The sequence below is a fragment of the Spermophilus citellus genome (assembly GCF_964194105.1).
Source record: "Spermophilus citellus genome assembly, chromosome: 1".
Taxonomy (NCBI): domain Eukaryota; kingdom Metazoa; phylum Chordata; class Mammalia; order Rodentia; family Sciuridae; genus Spermophilus; species Spermophilus citellus.
The window spans coordinates 221,786,171-221,804,304 of NC_138182.1; the positions used below are offsets into that span (position 1 = coordinate 221,786,171).

At 38.3% G+C, this 18,134-nt stretch overlaps 1 protein-coding gene across 2 annotated transcripts in view; it reads right to left on the bottom strand.

Annotated features, from left to right (window-relative positions):
* RASGRF2 (Ras protein specific guanine nucleotide releasing factor 2) overlaps positions 1-18,134 on the bottom strand; it is a 256,184-nt gene that overhangs the window by 139,597 nt on the left and 98,453 nt on the right. For both annotated transcript variants that reach the window (XM_081294452.1, XM_081294451.1), the window contains exons 3-7: positions 12,470-12,617; positions 10,179-10,268; positions 6,513-6,766; positions 2,363-2,442; positions 1,788-1,981 (exon numbers count right to left, since the gene is read on the bottom strand). In XM_081294452.1, coding sequence (XP_081150578.1) covers positions 1,788-1,981; positions 2,363-2,442; positions 6,513-6,766; positions 10,179-10,268; positions 12,470-12,617 — 766 coding nt within the window. The remainder of the gene's footprint in view (positions 1-1,787; positions 1,982-2,362; positions 2,443-6,512; positions 6,767-10,178; positions 10,269-12,469; positions 12,618-18,134) is intronic.

Sequence of the window (18,134 nt, forward strand, 5' to 3'; positions counted from 1 at the left end):
TGAGTGAGATGTCAGGTCTCCTTGAGATTCCCCAACCTAATGTCCTTTTTCTGACATAATGGGGATTGCTTATGGTCAACCAAAATATTGCTGTTGGTTTTAAAATCTAGGGACAGGAAGGGGAAGTAGTAGAGGAGAATTTCTCCACTTTTTAAAGAAACCCAAAGATCTTTCCAAGGTCCCCACATTCAACTGTACTTGGGCACCCCATCTCCAGGGCAGGTGCAGTTCTGCTATTTAAAACACTGAAAGAATCAAGAGCAAATGCAATAACATGTAGAAAAACTTAAGTGGGCTGTGAGAAGGAAATTAGGTCTCTCTCTGAATGTCCCATGTATCTGTCATAACTCTACCTTTGCACAGTCACTTTGGGACAGTTGAATAGGTAAAATTTGGAATACTGAATTACAACTAGAGGTTAATGCCCCAAATTCAAAATTCAAATAAAATCACAGGTTAGAAGAATTATACATTATATGAAAATGTTTCACTGTGAATAAAACCTAAAATTCCAATTATGAATGTAATAAAATAGAAGTTCAAAATTTTTCTTGTGAAATATTTCCTCAGAGAGGCAAAGAGTTCAAACAATTTTGTTCCATTAAAAAAACACAAAAATAACATTATAAAATTTCACTTTACTTAAGTGGTTTCAAATGCATCCTTCTGGTTTTTAAAAAATCTTACCAAATTTCTGTGGCAACTTCCAGGAATTCAAGCAGGACTAACAAACTTAAAGATAAACAATTAAGAACCACGGAAACATTTCTTTCTGAGGCTAAGAAATGATGGGCCTTGGGTCAGAGCCACCTGCTCAGGAGGACAAAACTCCCACAGTAACCATAACACACATGATTAGTAGAATCGGTTTGCCACATGACAATTTGGAGGACTCACCAGAAGCCCCATAAATTCCACAATGGGAACACTCAATGCTTTTCCAAAAGAACAGAATCAACAGTTTTCAAAAGAACAGGAGATTCAATACACATTTTGGCCTCTGCCGTTCTCACTCCAGAGCTCTTAATGGCAAAACCCCAGACACAGGAAAGACACAAGTGGCCTTGATCCCTTGGTTTGCTCTAGACCCCAAAAATGAATCTCAGGTCAGAGCCCCGACTCAACAAGGCGATCTGAGTGAGGGCCTCTGGTTCTGAAGTCTCCAGAGCCTCTCTAACCAGGGGGTCCTCCTTTCCTTCCCCAGAGCTGCAGCCAAAGGAAACTCAATGACCATCAAGACAAGGTGGGAGGATGGGCCACAAACAGAGGCCTTCTCCCAGCAGTCAGAGCAGTCCCAAGAAACGTTTATGCAACCAGCACAAACTGGAACATTTGCACAGAATCCTATTTCTGTAAACCTAATAATATTTTTAAACATGCTGGAGGAGGAGACTCCAATGAAAGAAGTCTGTGTGGAATCTTTCTATAAAGAGAAAATTGTGCTGCTTTTCAAAAAATTCATTCCTGAATTATTTGCTTCAAAAATGCCTACTTTCTGGTCTGGGGATGTAGCTTAGTGGTAGAGCACTTGCCTAGTATTTAAGAGGCACTGGGTTCGATCCCCAGCACTGCAAAATCAATTAGTTAATCATTAATTTCAAATCACCAAAAATGCCTGGATTCTTATACTCTAGACAGAAGACGTGTTTGTTTCAGGGCCAGGCTTAAGACAATGTGTCAGATGATGCATAACTCTTCATTTATACTTATATGTATTTACATGCCTTGTGCTGATCACAGTAGGCATCCGTTACAATGGCTTATAGAACGCATCCCAAGCAATTTACCTGAAACATTGGATAGGTCAAGAACGTTTCCAGCATCCTCCCCTCACAGGCAGGGTTGGCTTCATATTGTTTTAAGAGTTTGTCAAAATCTCTGTTTTGCTTACAGTTGGCAAGGACTTGGAGGCTGTACTGGTGATTTCGCACAAATTCTTGATAAATGTTCAGCATGGGGAGCAAAATATCAAACAGATCAGCTGGAAAAGAGAAGTAAACATGCTGTTTCCCTTGGTGCCTGGTAAATTATCTACACTCAACAGGAAGAGCAAAGATGGGCTCCAGCACCAGGTATCACACAACATAGGGCCCTAGTCCTCATGCCTGAATAACCTATCTGTGTTGGATAGAAAGTATCAGAGACAGACAGTGACTCCAGCCCCAAATTACCTATGACAAAGGGAAAGAGTCAAAAACTAACTGCTAAGGCAGGGCCCAAAGAACCTAAAGTGCAGTGACACCGACTCCCGGTGGCTAAGGAAACCCAATGTCAACAGGGACATTCAGACGGCTAAGGCCAAATGACATACAAGTTATTATACTCTGTTGCCATTCCGTGAGAAAATAATGAATGCACTTACCTAAAATTAAAGTAGGCCAGTTTGCAATCCTTGCCTTTAGTCCTTGGTGAAATATTTCATGAAGAAACATGATGGTTTCACTATGAAAACACAGGAAGATCATACAATTTAGTCACTATAGAGTGTCTGTTATATATATGATGTACCAGTCTCACAGGCCACCAAACTGTGCACCCAATATTAATATGGACTACACTAGCCTCTATAAAGGCATTTCTCTTTTAGAAAACCTCAAAAACTGAAAGAAAACTGAGATATGCTTCCAATATTGGAGAACCAAATCACTGTCTTATGACCCTCTTCATCATTTTTAAGTGAGCTTTCTGCTGTTAGAATGCAGCACTTCAACTTATAATCATAAAATTAAAATTATGATCCTTTTTCTTTTCGTATTTGATTCTAGAAAACTCAAGAAAAGGTTTCTCTCACAAAAATGAGTTTTTATAGAAGGAGGTAGAGGGCAAAAAAATACAGTAAAAAATTTGACAGGACTCTAACCATTCCTAAGTTACTCAAGGCAGAAATGTAAAATTCTTCTGAAAAGAAATGCACACAGATACTAAAATGAGGACTATGCATAAATTAGGGATCTAAATTCCTACTATGGCCAAGAAGGGTAAGCACCAAAGTCAAAATATATTTTTCTTTCTCCTCATTAGAATTAACCCACTGCAATGAGCCTTTGAATGACAGCTTTTCTCAACTAACACATTGGTACAATTAAATACAGAATTATTGATCTCAATTAGATACCTGGATTTGTATCAAAATTTATTACAAGAAACCTCAAGAAAAAAGTTCTTACTATTTCCAAAACTAAAATGAATACAGCTTGAAGATTATGACTTTGTTGTTGCTTTATAGAAATGTCAATGAATCCTTTTATTATCTAAGGATTTCTAACCACATCTAGTTGGCAAGTCCTATAGATTGTCTTTCAATCAGCATTCTACTCTCATTCTAGGCAGAGAGAATGGCAAGCTAAAACTGCATTTCCCAGATTTCCTTGAATCTATGCTCTGGATGTAAATGCATTTCCACCAATGCATGCACTTGGCAAGACATGGAAGACTGAAGGAGACCACATTCCTGTTGTATTTTCATTTCTAGGAACAGTTTCATGGGTCTGTTATGGTGGTAGTGGTTATGGCATTCGTTTCCTAAGCTCTGGGTCACACCTATGGTGCTCTTCCCTTAAATTCAATACTCCGGGGGCAGCTGTATTCCTCCAGCCCTTCCAAGTCTATAAGCAGAGAATTCCCTCTATCGGGAGGTATTGCTCTGTCTTACCTTGAAAACTAACTGATACATCCAGCTTCATATTTTGATACCTGGATGTTTAGAAGACAGATGAAACAGTGCTGTATAGAATTAGGCAGATTACATTTTCTTAAGTATAAACTCTGTGTTGAAATCTAAAACAACTGACTTGCCTGGGGCTTTAATTTCAAAGGCAAGGAAAGGGAATCTAGTTAAACAAAGGTTAATGACAAGAAACACCCTAAGTCTCACCTTTAAAAGCATATCTCTTCAAATCTATCTAGGACTAGGTGTGGTTAAACCATTACATCTATAGGAAAAGCTTTTTTGCATCACCTCCCCAAAACAGGCACAATGTCTCAATTCTGAAATTAAACAATATGATATACCTAGCCTTTCATGTTTCTGATTAAGCAAACCAATGGACACAAACCACTAGGTGCAACCCCAAATCAACATGGCACAGACTCTAATAGCATCACTATCAGGCAGTGTGGTTTTTCCATCCCATCCACAGCCATCAGAACTGTTAAAACGGCATGCTTGGGTGACTGACATATCATCAAAATGCTAGCTGTACTGTCCAATGATCAAGAGCTACCACTCAGGCCCCGTAGGATACCTGACATACTTGAGTAGAGCTGTGGTCATTGCCACTCAACGTGAGGAAATGTCCCTCCTTCCTTTCAACAAAAATTCTTTAATTTTTTTTAACTTTTTAATTTAATTAAAACTTTTAAAAATTAAAAGTTATTGTTATTAGTTGTAATTAATGTCATTATTGTTATTAATATTATTAATGTGATCATGTGCCACTCCTCAGCCTTCCTTTCTGCAGCCATCCACACAGTCCTAGTCATTCTTCCTACCTTCTGGAGATCTTAGCCACCAGCTCACTTTCTCCAACACAACTCCCCTCATAGTTTTTGGTGATTCCACTCTGCACACAAACCACATTTCAATATCCGGGTCTCTCAAGTCTTTGAACCCCCTCTCCAAACATCTCGATCCCAGCTGACACAAGTCAACGCCCCCATTGACTATACTCTAGACTGTCACTGTTAATAACTGCATCCTATTCCTATCTCAGTTCTCTGACAACCTCCTATTGTTTCAGTCTGCTGTCTTTAAGACTCTTGACTCCAAAAAGCCTTTCATACAGACAGGACTTAAGTTCACAGATCTGACCACCTTTGCATTGGCCAAAATACCTTTCTGCAAACTTTAGATTCCACAGGTCATTATATCTCTTCTTTGCAGACACTTTCAATTCTGTTGTACTTTCCTCAATTCATCAGATTAGCCTTGCCCAACACCAACCCCTAACATCAACCCTCCACCCACCTGCACCTGCAACCATGCAACTAAAAGTAGCTAAAGAAAAACATGCAACTATACAGACTGGTCTCAGTTACCACCATGAGCCTAATAAACTCACATGGGCTCATAGTGCTGCCCAGCAACTCACTACAGCTCCCTGATCCACCGACTCCCTGCTCTACTTGACCACTATTCACATCTTCTCCTATCTCATCCAACTATGACATTTCCTCTCCATCTGCCAGCTGATGTCCTTACTTCCTAGTTACATATGTCTTTGTCCTCTTCCCTCCTTTATTCCCTCCCTGCTCATGTTCCCATTAATACCAGTCTCTCCACTGTGTATCTCGTTCTCTACAGTTTTGCCCGTATAAGCTTGCTGCTCCAGCAATCCTCCCCTCTCTTTCCTGCATCATTTCCCCCTCTTTATTACCTCTAGGTACTACCCTATTTCTCTGCTCCTATTTATAGCAAACTGCCTTGAAAGAATTTTCTATACCCACCCTCTGTAATTCCTATGCCCTATGCCATTCTCTCCTAAGGCCCCCTAATCAGGCTCCCGCACTTCATCAAAGCTACCCTCAGCTCCAAGTTGTTATATCCACGGTCAGTTCCCAGTTGTTTTATTTGACCTTTCTGTCATAGTTGTTCATTCTCTCTTGCTGCTAACTGATCCTCTTTTCTCTTCTTTGCTACTCTCTCTCTTCCTAATTTCTAAAGGGGTTAGTGCTCCTTTCTCTTCTGTGATCTATCACTGTCTTTTGTGTAGAAGGAGGGAGACAAGATAGTATATTTATATCTGCTTACATCTAAATCAAGAAACCATAAAAGGCTACAAGAAACTAATAAAAATAGATACAGAAATTGGGCAGAATGGGGTGAACAGAGACAGGATAAGAGTGCAACTCTGAATTTTTTTCATGTTATTTTGATGTTTGTATCATGTGAGTGTGTTATCTACTCAAAAACAAATAAGCCATTAAAATTTAAGTAAAACACCCAAGCACTCCTTTCTCCCCTCCTCTCCTATCCCTTTTAATTTTTCTCGTGGTACTGACCACCATACAATTTACTACTATATGTTTTATTTAGTCACTATTCATCTGTCTTTCTTCTCACGTCAAAATTTAAGTTTTGTGAAAGCAGGGATTTTCTACTTTATTCACTAGTTAATCCTCAGCAATAAGAACACTATAAATATTTGTTGAGCAAATAAATTCAACAAGGATTCTTAGTTTTCACTCTTCCTAAAATATCTTATGTAAACTGCATGTAAAGACCTATTAATCAGTCAGTTCCCCTCAGTTGCAAGGGGGATTCTTTTCAACACCCTCACCCCACACACACATAATGACAAGAAAATGTATGTCAAAGAAGAAAACTGAGAAAATGAGATGCCAAGATTCAAAAGATGTGCTAATTTGAACTAATGAATGCAATGATAGCTTTCTTATTTTTAACATCATAAGGGATTAGTTTTTGAGATCTTGCTTTTAAAGCAAGGCACAAATTGTTTCATGAGCTATCAGCAGGTTCTTCTCACAACTCTCAGATTTATGCAAAGACAAACCTGTTGAGAAAAATACTGCTGACATCGTCGTGGCTGATGGGCGGCTTCTTGGAGCTGGCGGCCATCCGCAGGGGCCGCAGGAATCCATTGACCAGGATGTAGAGCTGGTGCACGTACTCGGACTCGGCCTCCACCATGGTGAACACGATCTGGTTTCTCTTCCTCATACTCTCAGCATGAGGAGAACAAATGTAGTCTTGAACGATGGTCTTCCATTTCCTTCTGCACAACCACCCTCGCATGAAGCTCTGAACCTGCGGAACAAAAAGACAAAAAGGAACCTCAGGGAGATGTGAGCCTGGCTTTCTAGGCTGGCCGTGTCCATCCTGTGTCATGTAGAATGCTGCTCTCTCATTGGCACCCCAGTGGCGCCTCCAGTAGAATAAATAACTGCAGAATTTCTCCAGTAGGAGGACAATGGATTATAAAATAACATTTTTCTCAGGTTCAAAAGTTTTTTTCCATAGCTGAAGCTCCATAGACCTATCTATGTGGACTCTGGAAATATAATATTACATATGAGTTAATAACACTTCAAGAAAGGAATTAATCAAATGTCTATTTTTAATAATAAAAAATCATATATATGTATGTATATATATGTATATATGTGTGTGTGTGTGTGTGTGTGTGTGTGTGTGTGTGTATTTAATGTTTAAATTGTGATTTAAAAAAAAAAAAAAACACGGAATTTTCCACTTAGTGGTTTTTATTTTCCCAGTGCTAGGGACTGAACCAGGGCCTCATGCAGGTGCTCTACAACTGAGCTCCCTCCCCAGCCTCATCTTAATTATTTTTAGGCATACACTCAGTAGTGTCCAGTATGTTTTTGTAACAGATCTGTTTTGTAACAGATCTCCAAACATTTTTATCTTGCAAAATTGAAACTCCAGCTCCATTCAACAACCACTCTCCATTCACCCCTCCCCTCAGTCTGTGGTAATCACCATCCTGCTTTCTGTTTCTGTGAATTCCACTACTTTAGACACACAATACAACTGAAATCATACAATATCTGTGTTTCTGTGACTGGCTTATTTCACTTAATATAATGTCCTACGTGTCCACAAGGTTCATCCATATAGAAGCATGTGCCAAGATTTCCTATGGTTCTGAGGATGATTCGTATTATGTTGATTGCATTTATCAGCTGGTGAACATTTTGGTTGATTTCACCTCTGGAATATTATTGTGAATAATGTTGCTATGAACATTGGTGTGTAAATATCTCATCAAGGTACTGATTGTTTTTTCATTTCTTTAGGATATGTACTCAAAAGTTGAATTGCTGGATCCATGGTATTCTATTTTTAATTTTTTGAGGAACTTTTTTTCCACAGCAGTTGTACTGTTTTATAATCCACATTGCACAAGTGTCCCAGTTTTGCCGCATCCTTGCCAAAACAACTTTTCTGTTTTTTGTTTTATTTATTTGGGTTTTTGTTTTATTTATTTATTTATTTGTTTATTGTTTTGTTTTGTTTTGTTTTTGTATTAGCTGTGCTAATGGGGGGAGGTTATATATCTTAAGTACTTTGCCTTCTTTAAATTAGTTCGATATTTTTTATTGTTGTTGAGTTCTATTTTGTTTTCCTTAAGCTTAAAAACAAAATACGTGTTAGAGATCAGCTCATCCAAATCCTTCTTCTATCAATGAGCAAACTAAATTTCAAGGTAAGTCACACAGCTAGGAAAGCTGCAATCAGATTCAGTGGACTTTTATCGGCCTTTCCTAAATTGTAAGAACACTTATCTAGCCACATGAGCAAGATACAGTTTAACTATTTGCAATGGTGATTATTTTGTGAAAAAGAACATGAAACATATTTTAATATAAAATGTACTTTGTAGAACCTTACTAGCCTCTAAAACTGAGTTGCTTAGGACCTCATTAAGTTACTGAGGCTGGTTTTGAACTCCTGATCCTCAACCTCCCAAGCTGCTGGGATTACAGGCATGTGCTACCACGCCTGACTTAAGAACATTTTAATAGAACTGTATGAAGAAGCTATTGCATATATTTAGGAAAATCTAGTGGAAAATTTCTGTGAATTATAACCAATTCAAGTTGTGGTCACTTTTCCCCATTTTTAAAAAAATTGGTGCATTATAGTTGTGCAAAATGTTGTGATTCATTGTTACATATTCATACATGCATACAATATAACAGTATAATTTGGCCAATATCATTTCCCAGTATTTCCCCCTTCAAGTTGTGGTCTCTTGAAGTAAAATAAACAAACAAACAAACAAACAAATATTACATTTTGTCAAGCATAGAGATGCAATTCATTTGTAAACATTCATTTCCACAGACATTAGTTTCATTTGGAACATAAAGGACATGAAGTTAATTTCAACCTATTTAACAAGTACACAAGTAGGTTTAAAAATTACTACAATTAAGAATCAGGGCTAAAGATGTAGCTCAGTGGTAGAACACTTGCCTAGAATATATGAAGCCTAGTACTGCCCCCTCCCCAAATAATAATAATCAGGAAGATAGAAAATGTTAAAAAAAAGTGTTTTATCATCATTCTTCCATGTATTATATATATTTTCAAAAATCAACTTAATTGAGTTTTGTGTTAAATAAAGTCTTATTTACTTGGGCAGGTGTTCTCTGCTGAAAAACAGCTAGATCTGTTACTTACCAATAGACCTGCTTCTATAATAAAACTGAAATGAGATTTTATTAATAGCTTTATTTACACGCAACTGCATACTATTAAAAGAAAAGCAACAGAATTAATCTTGGAACAGAATAACAAACCAGATTTTTAAAAAAAGAGGTTTAAATTCTAAGAAAGGAATGGTGTTATTTTACTTTTTTATTTCTTGAAAACCAAAAACTCTCATCTTAGCCCAAAGAATCATTTCTATTCCAAATTCTGAGCAATACTTGGTTAAAATTTTGTTACAGCTTAAAAAAAAGGAAATAATTATTTAACATAGAAAAATATGAGTAAGAAAAAAATTAAGATTCAAAATGTATTCCAGGAAAAGAGCTTTAAATGGGAAGCTTCATACCTGATGTTAACAAAGCTGAGTGTTTTACCCAGGTCAGTTAAGACCATGGAATCAAAACCCAAATGACATAAATCGAAATACAGTGGACTAGAATGTGCGCCAGTGTCTGGCTCCTCGCAAAAGCTATGCAATTACAAATGACAGTAAGATGGAAAGGTCTGTTGCTTATGTGGATATTCAACAAGAGACAACTGTAAGACAAATCTGAGCAGATGTATTGATTTATTTTACATTCTCAAATATAAAAGAAATTCTAAATAAGCACTAAGGATCGGTGTTAAGAGAAATATTTTTGAAATGTAATTTTTAAAAATTCCCCCAAATATGCAAGAGGCACAAAATCAGGAGTTTCAATAGCACTTAATTAACCCAACTAGAGAACACTACTCTCTTAATGTCCAGTTTTGGCATTCCTCCCAGAGAGTCCAAAATAGGATTCTCAGTACTGGAAAGAAATGGCACACTGAAATTCTCCAGAGCAGCCAAGATTGGGCCATTCTGAAGGGAATTCTGGGTGTCATTAACATAGAAACACCAAAGCTGTTCCCAGTTCAGGAACACAGTAACAAAGACACCACCACAGGATATACAATGGTGGCCATGCTCTCACGGGGCCAGAAGCCTCCAGTGCCCTACCTTTTTAATCTTCTTGATGTCTGGATCCTCATCTTCTTGGTTGCTTTGGTAAGGGCGCATTCGTTCCTTGGTTTTATTAAGAGCAATAATCTATAACACAAAATTAGTCCATTTTATGATTTGGGAAACAGTGGAGCACCGCCATAACACACAGGATGTTCTGCCTACAAAGGTGGTCCACTGAGATATTCAGGGAATGTCTGCTTTTTTGCACCTTTTCTTTCTCTGGCGCTGAGGCAGGGAAGTATGAATTTTACCTCTAGCCTGGTGTTACTAACAAAAGTGAATATGTAAAGTGTGAACTGGGGTCTGTGTTCGAAGACATGTTAGCCCAGAACTTGGCCCTCCCTGACCAGACCAAGGCCTCCTGGGACCTCAGTGCCTGTTGTCCCCTCTGCCTGAAGACAGCTGCCCCTGATGCATTGTGCTTCCCAAATTCAGGGTCACTACACTCAAAGCTCATTTTCCATAATCATCCTGTGTCCCTCCAAATGCACATGATACAGCAGACTCACCGCCCTCCTTGGAAAGTGGTAAGTAAAAAGGGAACCTCAGAGGCCTGGAGTTCGTCTAAGTCAGTCAAGAAGATTCCTCAGAAAACACAAAAGGGATTGAAACAACCTGGGATATCTCTCCATGAATCTCCAGCTCAGTTCTATAACTGTGACCAAGAGGCCTCTCAACTATGCCTAGCAATAAAATACACTGGACTACCCATCAACTGTGGACTCTTATATGCAAAGAATATATACAGACTTATTAACAAGAAAGCATGTAGAAGATTGCTACCTCTGATCTGTCTTTGTCCCCAATACCAAATATATTCCTCTGCCATTTCCTGGCAGGGAAGTGGGAAAATAAAAGGAGTAGGAAATAAATTATGGTTCCTGTCAAGCGGCCACAGAAGACATACCTGCTACTGACAGTTTTTAGCTGCAATCTATATTCAGACTAAAATAGAACATAGTGAAGACAGACAAGCACACATAAATAAATGTTGGGGAACATCGTTTGTGCTGAGTTTCTCTCATGGAGTAAATACCAGCCTCCTTCACTTAGCAGACACGCAGCATCTGCTCTAGCTTACTCTGGTAAAAGAAAGAACACAATAATTTTGTTTTAAATTATAGTGCCTGATATAGTCTTTTAAAATGCAGGTTTGTTAAGTTTTCTGTTGCTGTTTTCACTGTATCAGATATCAGGATTAGATTGGGAAGCTGACAATTCTAATGATATGGTGAACACCGTATTATCTCAAGAAACTACCCCATTTCAGTTGGAATCAGATTGTCTGCTCTGAACACTGAAGGCCATGTACCCAGGGGGCAGGAGATGAAAACCCCTCACAGGATTTAGGGTAAGTCTCAGGGGAAGGTGGGAAGAAAAAAGAGAAAACTATTGTCTGATGACAGTAAAAACGAAAAGAGTGTTGCCAAGGTCAAGGCACCTGAACTGTCTATCAACAAGGATAACAATCAGTAGTAGGTTTCCCGCTGTCCTGTTCCCTTCTTGGAATCTAAGAAGATACTAATGTACGTCTGCTTAGAACAAGGAGGAAAATCTCACTGTGTACATTCCCCTTCTCTTCGTCAGTTATTGTTCACTTCCCACGAGGACCCACAGGATGGCAAGGAGTACAGTCAGGCTTCTCTACACAGACTGAGACCCAGGACAGAGGGAGGCACAATGTCATGGCTGTGGCCTCTACCAACACCTTCTGCTCTCCCTAGGTAGCAACCACCTTCTCTGGTGGTGCAGGGCCTTAGAAAGACACACTCTGAAAGGAAAGGCCAGGAGAGGCAGGAATCCAACTTCAGGGGGAAATGCACCTTAGCCAGTCAGTATCTTACAGCTTCACTGAAACGTGCTTTTCAAAATTCTGGAGGGGAAAAGTTTGGATTTCTTTGATCTTGAAACAGAAATGTATCTCTGAATTAATTTCTGGTTCTTTCTCAGATGGACTTTAATTAACTCCATGACAGATTCACAGTTATTATTCCAAAAGCCAATCTGAGGATGACAGTTAAATGCTATGGGCAGCTCTTGAAGTTCTGATCTAATGAAGGATATCAGGAGCACAAATAATCAAAAAACAGCATATTATCCTGATATGTTCCTGTAGCACATTTACCTAATCCTTACAGATTCATGTCTAGATCAGTAGCCCAGCCACACTGCTGACAGCAAAGGAAGTCAGCCTGGGGTGAATATTTTGCCCTGAATATGCTGTAGATAATCATGAGGAGATGACAGTAGATGGGAAACAATGAGAAGGAGTCTTTGGGAAATACCTCTGATTTAAGCCTTTCGATTTCAGTATCTTGATCTTCAAGTTGATGTCGGAGTTGGTTAGCTGCAATTTTTTCCGTTTCTACGATCTGGACTAGATGAATGTACTTCTGCATTAAGACTTCCCTCTCAATCAAAATGTCTGCATAACTGCCAAGAAAATTGCACAGTTAGTCATTGAAACATTGTTCTTCTATATAGTTCGATGCAGAACAGCAGACACTAAACAAAGATCCCATGAATCCTGTTTGATTGTAACTCTTTCTTATATAAACATTAACTTTCAGTTTATATTGGTGTCCTTCAATGATACAGATTTTGAATCATTATCATTTTTCATATTCTTTACTAAGAATTCATTTAGTGATGCCTGCTACCCACAATTTTATCATGCAGGTGAGAAAAGTGCAAAGGATGTCTGAATCATTTTAAAAAGAAAGTAGTGTGGTTTCTTTAACAAAGAAATGGATATCTTTTGAACTGATGGCACATGCATTTTCAGGATTCCATTCAAAATATTTCACCAGGTAAAGTACTGGTCAATCAAAATAGACCTGCCACCAAGCAGAGTGAATGCAACAACCATCAGAATAGGCACTAGCTGACTGTACTAGTACTGTACTAGTGGCCATCAGATCCATTGGGCTCTCTTTAGAACTACAAGACCATTCACTAGTCTCTTTTTAAAACAACAGAAGCAACACACATTCTAGAAATAGGCTTAGATTCTTTTGGTCCTAGCTCTTACAGCCTAATCCACATCCATCTCTTTGACTAAGCATTGTTCAGGCAAAACTCACTCTTAGATTTTTATTGACAATGCAGTTCTGGAGCATTAGAAATTTTGTCTCCAGATCTTGCACTATTCAGGGTGGTAAAATGCATGTTCCTCTCTTCATATAATCTTTCAAAAGGGTATAATAATAGTAATAATTAATAATAGTTACTACTTTTGAGTGCAGAGGATGTACCATGTTTTCTCATGTCATCCTCCCAGCAACCCAGGAGATGCGGTTTATGATCCCAATTGCAGAGAAAAAAATTTGGTCCTCACTGATCACATATTGGCCTCAGGACACACAGCTAGTAGGTGGCAGGGCTAGGATTTAAATCAAGGTTTGTCTGACCAAAGTCCATGCTCTTAAACACAAGCTACCCTCTCTCCGATGAGAAATAGCATCAGATTATCTTGATGTAGCTGCCCAAACTTCCAGCTACTTACTTGTCTTGAGGACTTGAGCCACAGAAGCTATGTTTATGCCACAAAACCTACTTTCATGACCACACTGGACCAGCCTAAAAAGAGAACCGGCCCCAGCTAAATACATTCTTCCTCCTCAGAAGCTAGGATTGTGCCTCTGCCCTGTTTACTTGAACTGAGACACTATGAACTTGGAAACTCCGGTTGCCATAGTCAGGCATCCCTGTTTGGCCACATCCATGTACAACCTGTCAGTGTGAGCCTTCTGAGAGAGAAGCAGGTATTCAGAAAAGCAGGCAGAAAGTCTGAGATAGAGAAGGACTGGCTACCTGGGTTCCTGTAGGCTTTCTGATTTCAGGACCAGACTTATAACATCTGAATACAGTTGTACCCTGAGAGTCAGTGAGATATTGCAATTTCCTTCTAATAAATTCCCTACTTAACCTTAACTATGCAAAATATCTTTGTGTTACTTAAAACTAAAAAAGTGTTAAGACAATTCTAAAATCACAATTTTAATTCAATTATCTCAACACCCTCAGCACTTACATCATGCATGCTAATGGTGTTAGCGAAGAACATAGCATCAGCAATATTAAGTCACTTGTTCTAATAACTCTCCCTAAAAGAGTATAAGGAAGTGTGAGTAAGTGAAAGTGTTGGTGGCAGGGGGAGGAGGGACAGAATCTTTATAAAAGGATGCTTTGGGAAAGTTTAAAGGGAGGAAATAATAATAGAGCATAAGAAAAAAATTATCATGATAAAAATTCTGCCCTTTCTCACTGACTTTATTAGAAATATGCCAAAGTAATTATAAGTATATTAGGTCAATGTTAGATAGCAGAATGGTATTTCATTTTCTCTTTATAAAAATAAAAAGGTAAGTCCAGCCTAGACACGAGATGGAGTTCATTCCAAGCCTCACCAAGACCTGCCTCTTTTCATTTACAAGGTCCTATTAAATTAAACCTCGCTAAGAAAACCATTTTCTGTTTTAAAAAAATGAAACCATAAAAGCATTTTGGAACAGGAAAATTTGCCATCAACAGACCAGGCATTATGTGAAATTCCATAACAAGAAAAACTAAACAGAATTAACTTGGTGGTAAAACTGGAATCAGAGATGGAGATTTCACACATAAGCATCTCTCTGCACATGAGTGGTCCAGAGAAGCTCCAAGCTCAGAACCAGCCACCACAAAGGATGGCAGTAGACATGGGGTGACAGGTGCCTGCAAAGCATCTGGAAGTTAGGCTCTTCTTCTTCACACTCCCCAAAACAAAGGAATAAAGGGCGTGGATGGCAGCAATAACATGCCAGCAGGTCACAGTACCTAAGCATGAAGTATTCTGGGTTGCTTTTCTATTATGAAACAAATCACCACAAACTTGGGGATTTAAAGCAATGCATATTTATTAGGAAGTATAGCCAAGGGACGGATGTTATTTCCAAGACTAGTTCACAAGAAGACTCTGGCTTCCAGATCACTAGCCTTCTTTAGCAGTCTTTGTTGGCTCCAAGGGAAGCCAGCTGCCAGGTTGTGAGCTCCTCTATACAGACGCTTATGATAATTAGAGACCTAGGAGGCCTCTTTCCAACAGCCATCTAGGGACCAAGTACAACAGTAAGGAAGTGAACCTAGCCAACAACCATGGTAGTGAACTTGGAAGCAGAGCCTCCCCCAGTTGAACCACAGACCTGGTCATCACCATGAGAGTGACTTGTGAGAAACTTCTGGACAGAGGTATCCAAGCTAAGCCATGCCTGAATTCCTGACCCACAGAAATTTGGGGAGTACAGCAAGTTGCTTATGGTGTTAAGCATTATGGAGGAAATTGTTAAGCAGAAACAGATAACAAATAGAGCCCCAAATGAGCAAACAGAAAAGACACTACAGGAAACAAGGATAATTCAGACAGCAGAGAGTTATTACCTTCAGAGAGATAGGGAAGGATATTAGGGTCATAAAGCAAAAAGAGGCGGCCATGGAAAAGAAGTAATCAAATAACAAGAACAGTTCTTGGAAAACAAAAATAATGACTAAAATTTTATAGGTCAATGGATGCACTGACAATAAACCAGACATGGCTAAAAACTAAGCTAGGTGGTCAGAGAGAGATGAAATAATAATGTAATAGGCTATTTATCTACAGGAAATGAGAATCAAGGAACAAATATTCAGTTGTGCATGATTGCTCATTCTCTGTGGGACCAAACACTGATCTTAATATTTTGGTACATATTTTTTATACCTACAATGTAAATAGCCTTTACTGTTTTTCTTAATTTTATTTTTAACTTATTAGCATATTAATTATGCATTTTAATGGCATACAGTGTGATATGTTAACACATGCATACAGCACTCACTGATCAAATCAGGGTAACCAACATTCCCTCTCCTTTTCATTCTTGTTTGAAGTCTTTGAGCTCCACTTTTCTAGATTTTCATAAAATATATAATAGGTTATTGGGGACGATAGTTATCTCACTGTACTTTGGAACACCAAATTTATTTTTCCCTCTGACCGTGTTTGGGTACTCATTATTTAACCTCCCTTATTGGTTTTTAGTTTTTAGAATCAACCTATGACAAAACACAGAGGCTTAATCAAATTTAGAGAACAGAATATAAATATTGAAAAGTTTATAAAGTGAGGAAAAATGATAATAAAAGCAATAAAATCTCAGGGTTAGAGGCGAAAAAAAAATAATGAAAACACATTTAATGTTTTATTTACTTACCTTTCCTAGTAGAGAGTCAATACATACTGTCTAAAGTTGATAAATCAACAGAGATTTAATTATATTATTTTAGGACATAAAATCAACTAATTTGAGAGCTAAAAATATGTAAATTACAAAAATGGGGCAAATAAAAACAATGAAATAATGGAATTTGCTGGTAAATGGATGGAAATGGACAAAATCATGCTAAGTGAAATAAGTCAGACTCAAAAAATCAAAGGTTAAATGCTTTCTCTCATATGTGGAAGCTAGAGCAACATAAGGGAAAGAAGGCAGTGGGGGAAAGGATTGGATATCACAAGGGTAGAGGGAAGATGAGTGGAGTAGAAGATTGTAAGTAATGTTGATTTCCTTCTTTGCATGTTCTTAGGAATCCAAATTGATTTTTTGATTCAATAAATATTTACTGAGTGTTGGTGTGTATTCACTCAGGTGCTCAAAGCACTGGGCACAGGCATAAGCAAAATGACAACAACAACTGTGGCCTTGCAAAACTTATACAGTAGTAGAACAAGAAAGAAAAAATGGATATCCATTAATATGCATAATTAATATGCTAATAAGTTAAAAATAAAATTAAGAATTGAGAAAAAATATGCAGGGTGTTACCTGATGATTAGTACAGCAGAGGGGGAAAGATGGATATAGACCCGGAAGTAGGAAGTAGGAAGCAGAAGGTCACAGTTTTAGCCAGGGTATAAGAGAAGATGGTATCTGTGGCCTGCAGGAGTGAGCCACAGTGATGGGGGAAGAACAAGGGAACCCCAAGTACAGAAGCCTGGCACCAGCAGTGAGCCTGGTGTGGCTGAGGAAGACAGAGTAGCAGGTTTCCTGGGGAATTCAGAGGGGAGGGTAAAAGAGGAAACAGGATTCTAAAGCATGTAGAGCAACTCAGAGCCTCAGGTTTCCGCCCCCACCCCAGGTGAGGTAAGAACTTTGATCAAATATGTGACACTATTTGCCTTTTTAATAAGATAATTTTGGTTGCTGTGATGGGAAAGTCAGGGGGAAGTAAGGCCTAAGGGAAGATGGTAGAACCCGAGACTCTGGGAATATCCACACAAAAAGGCTAAAAATCAGCCCAGTATCTGGCAGGAGACCTGGCACAGAACAGTTACTCAAATGAAGAGTTTCTGTCAAAACAAAATTATCTAACATGATTTATTTTACACAGTTTCTTCTTCTTCCTGTAATAATTTTCAAGCCACACAACTTACTTCACTGGGGTCTAGTTACAACTCATCTCTATTCTTCCTGGGGTATCCAAAAGCTTTTTTATAGGTACCACTAGAATGAATGTCTACTCCAATGTTGCACCAAATCAACCATGATTGTTGGCGTCCCTTCTATAATTCTTCAGAGCAACAGTATTTCTATTTACTGTGTTTTCAACATGTTTTATTTGGTTATATTTTCCATTTACTAGATACTACTCAAATTTAGAATTTCTGCTTAATCTGTACTATTCATTATTTCCACTATTTAAAAGGTTTTTGCTTTTTAGTTTGACTTCTATCAAAAGAAGTGGGAGAGCTTTAAGGAGAAAGAGAAGTGAAAAGGAAGACAGAGGAAGAAAAAGGAAATAATAAAATCAAGCCATAAAAAATCAACATCATGAAAGCAAAACTCAAAATTCATCTGCTGACTATCAACAGATGGCAAGATTCGGATATATATATATATGGGAGTCAAATATCAACGTGTAATATTTATAATC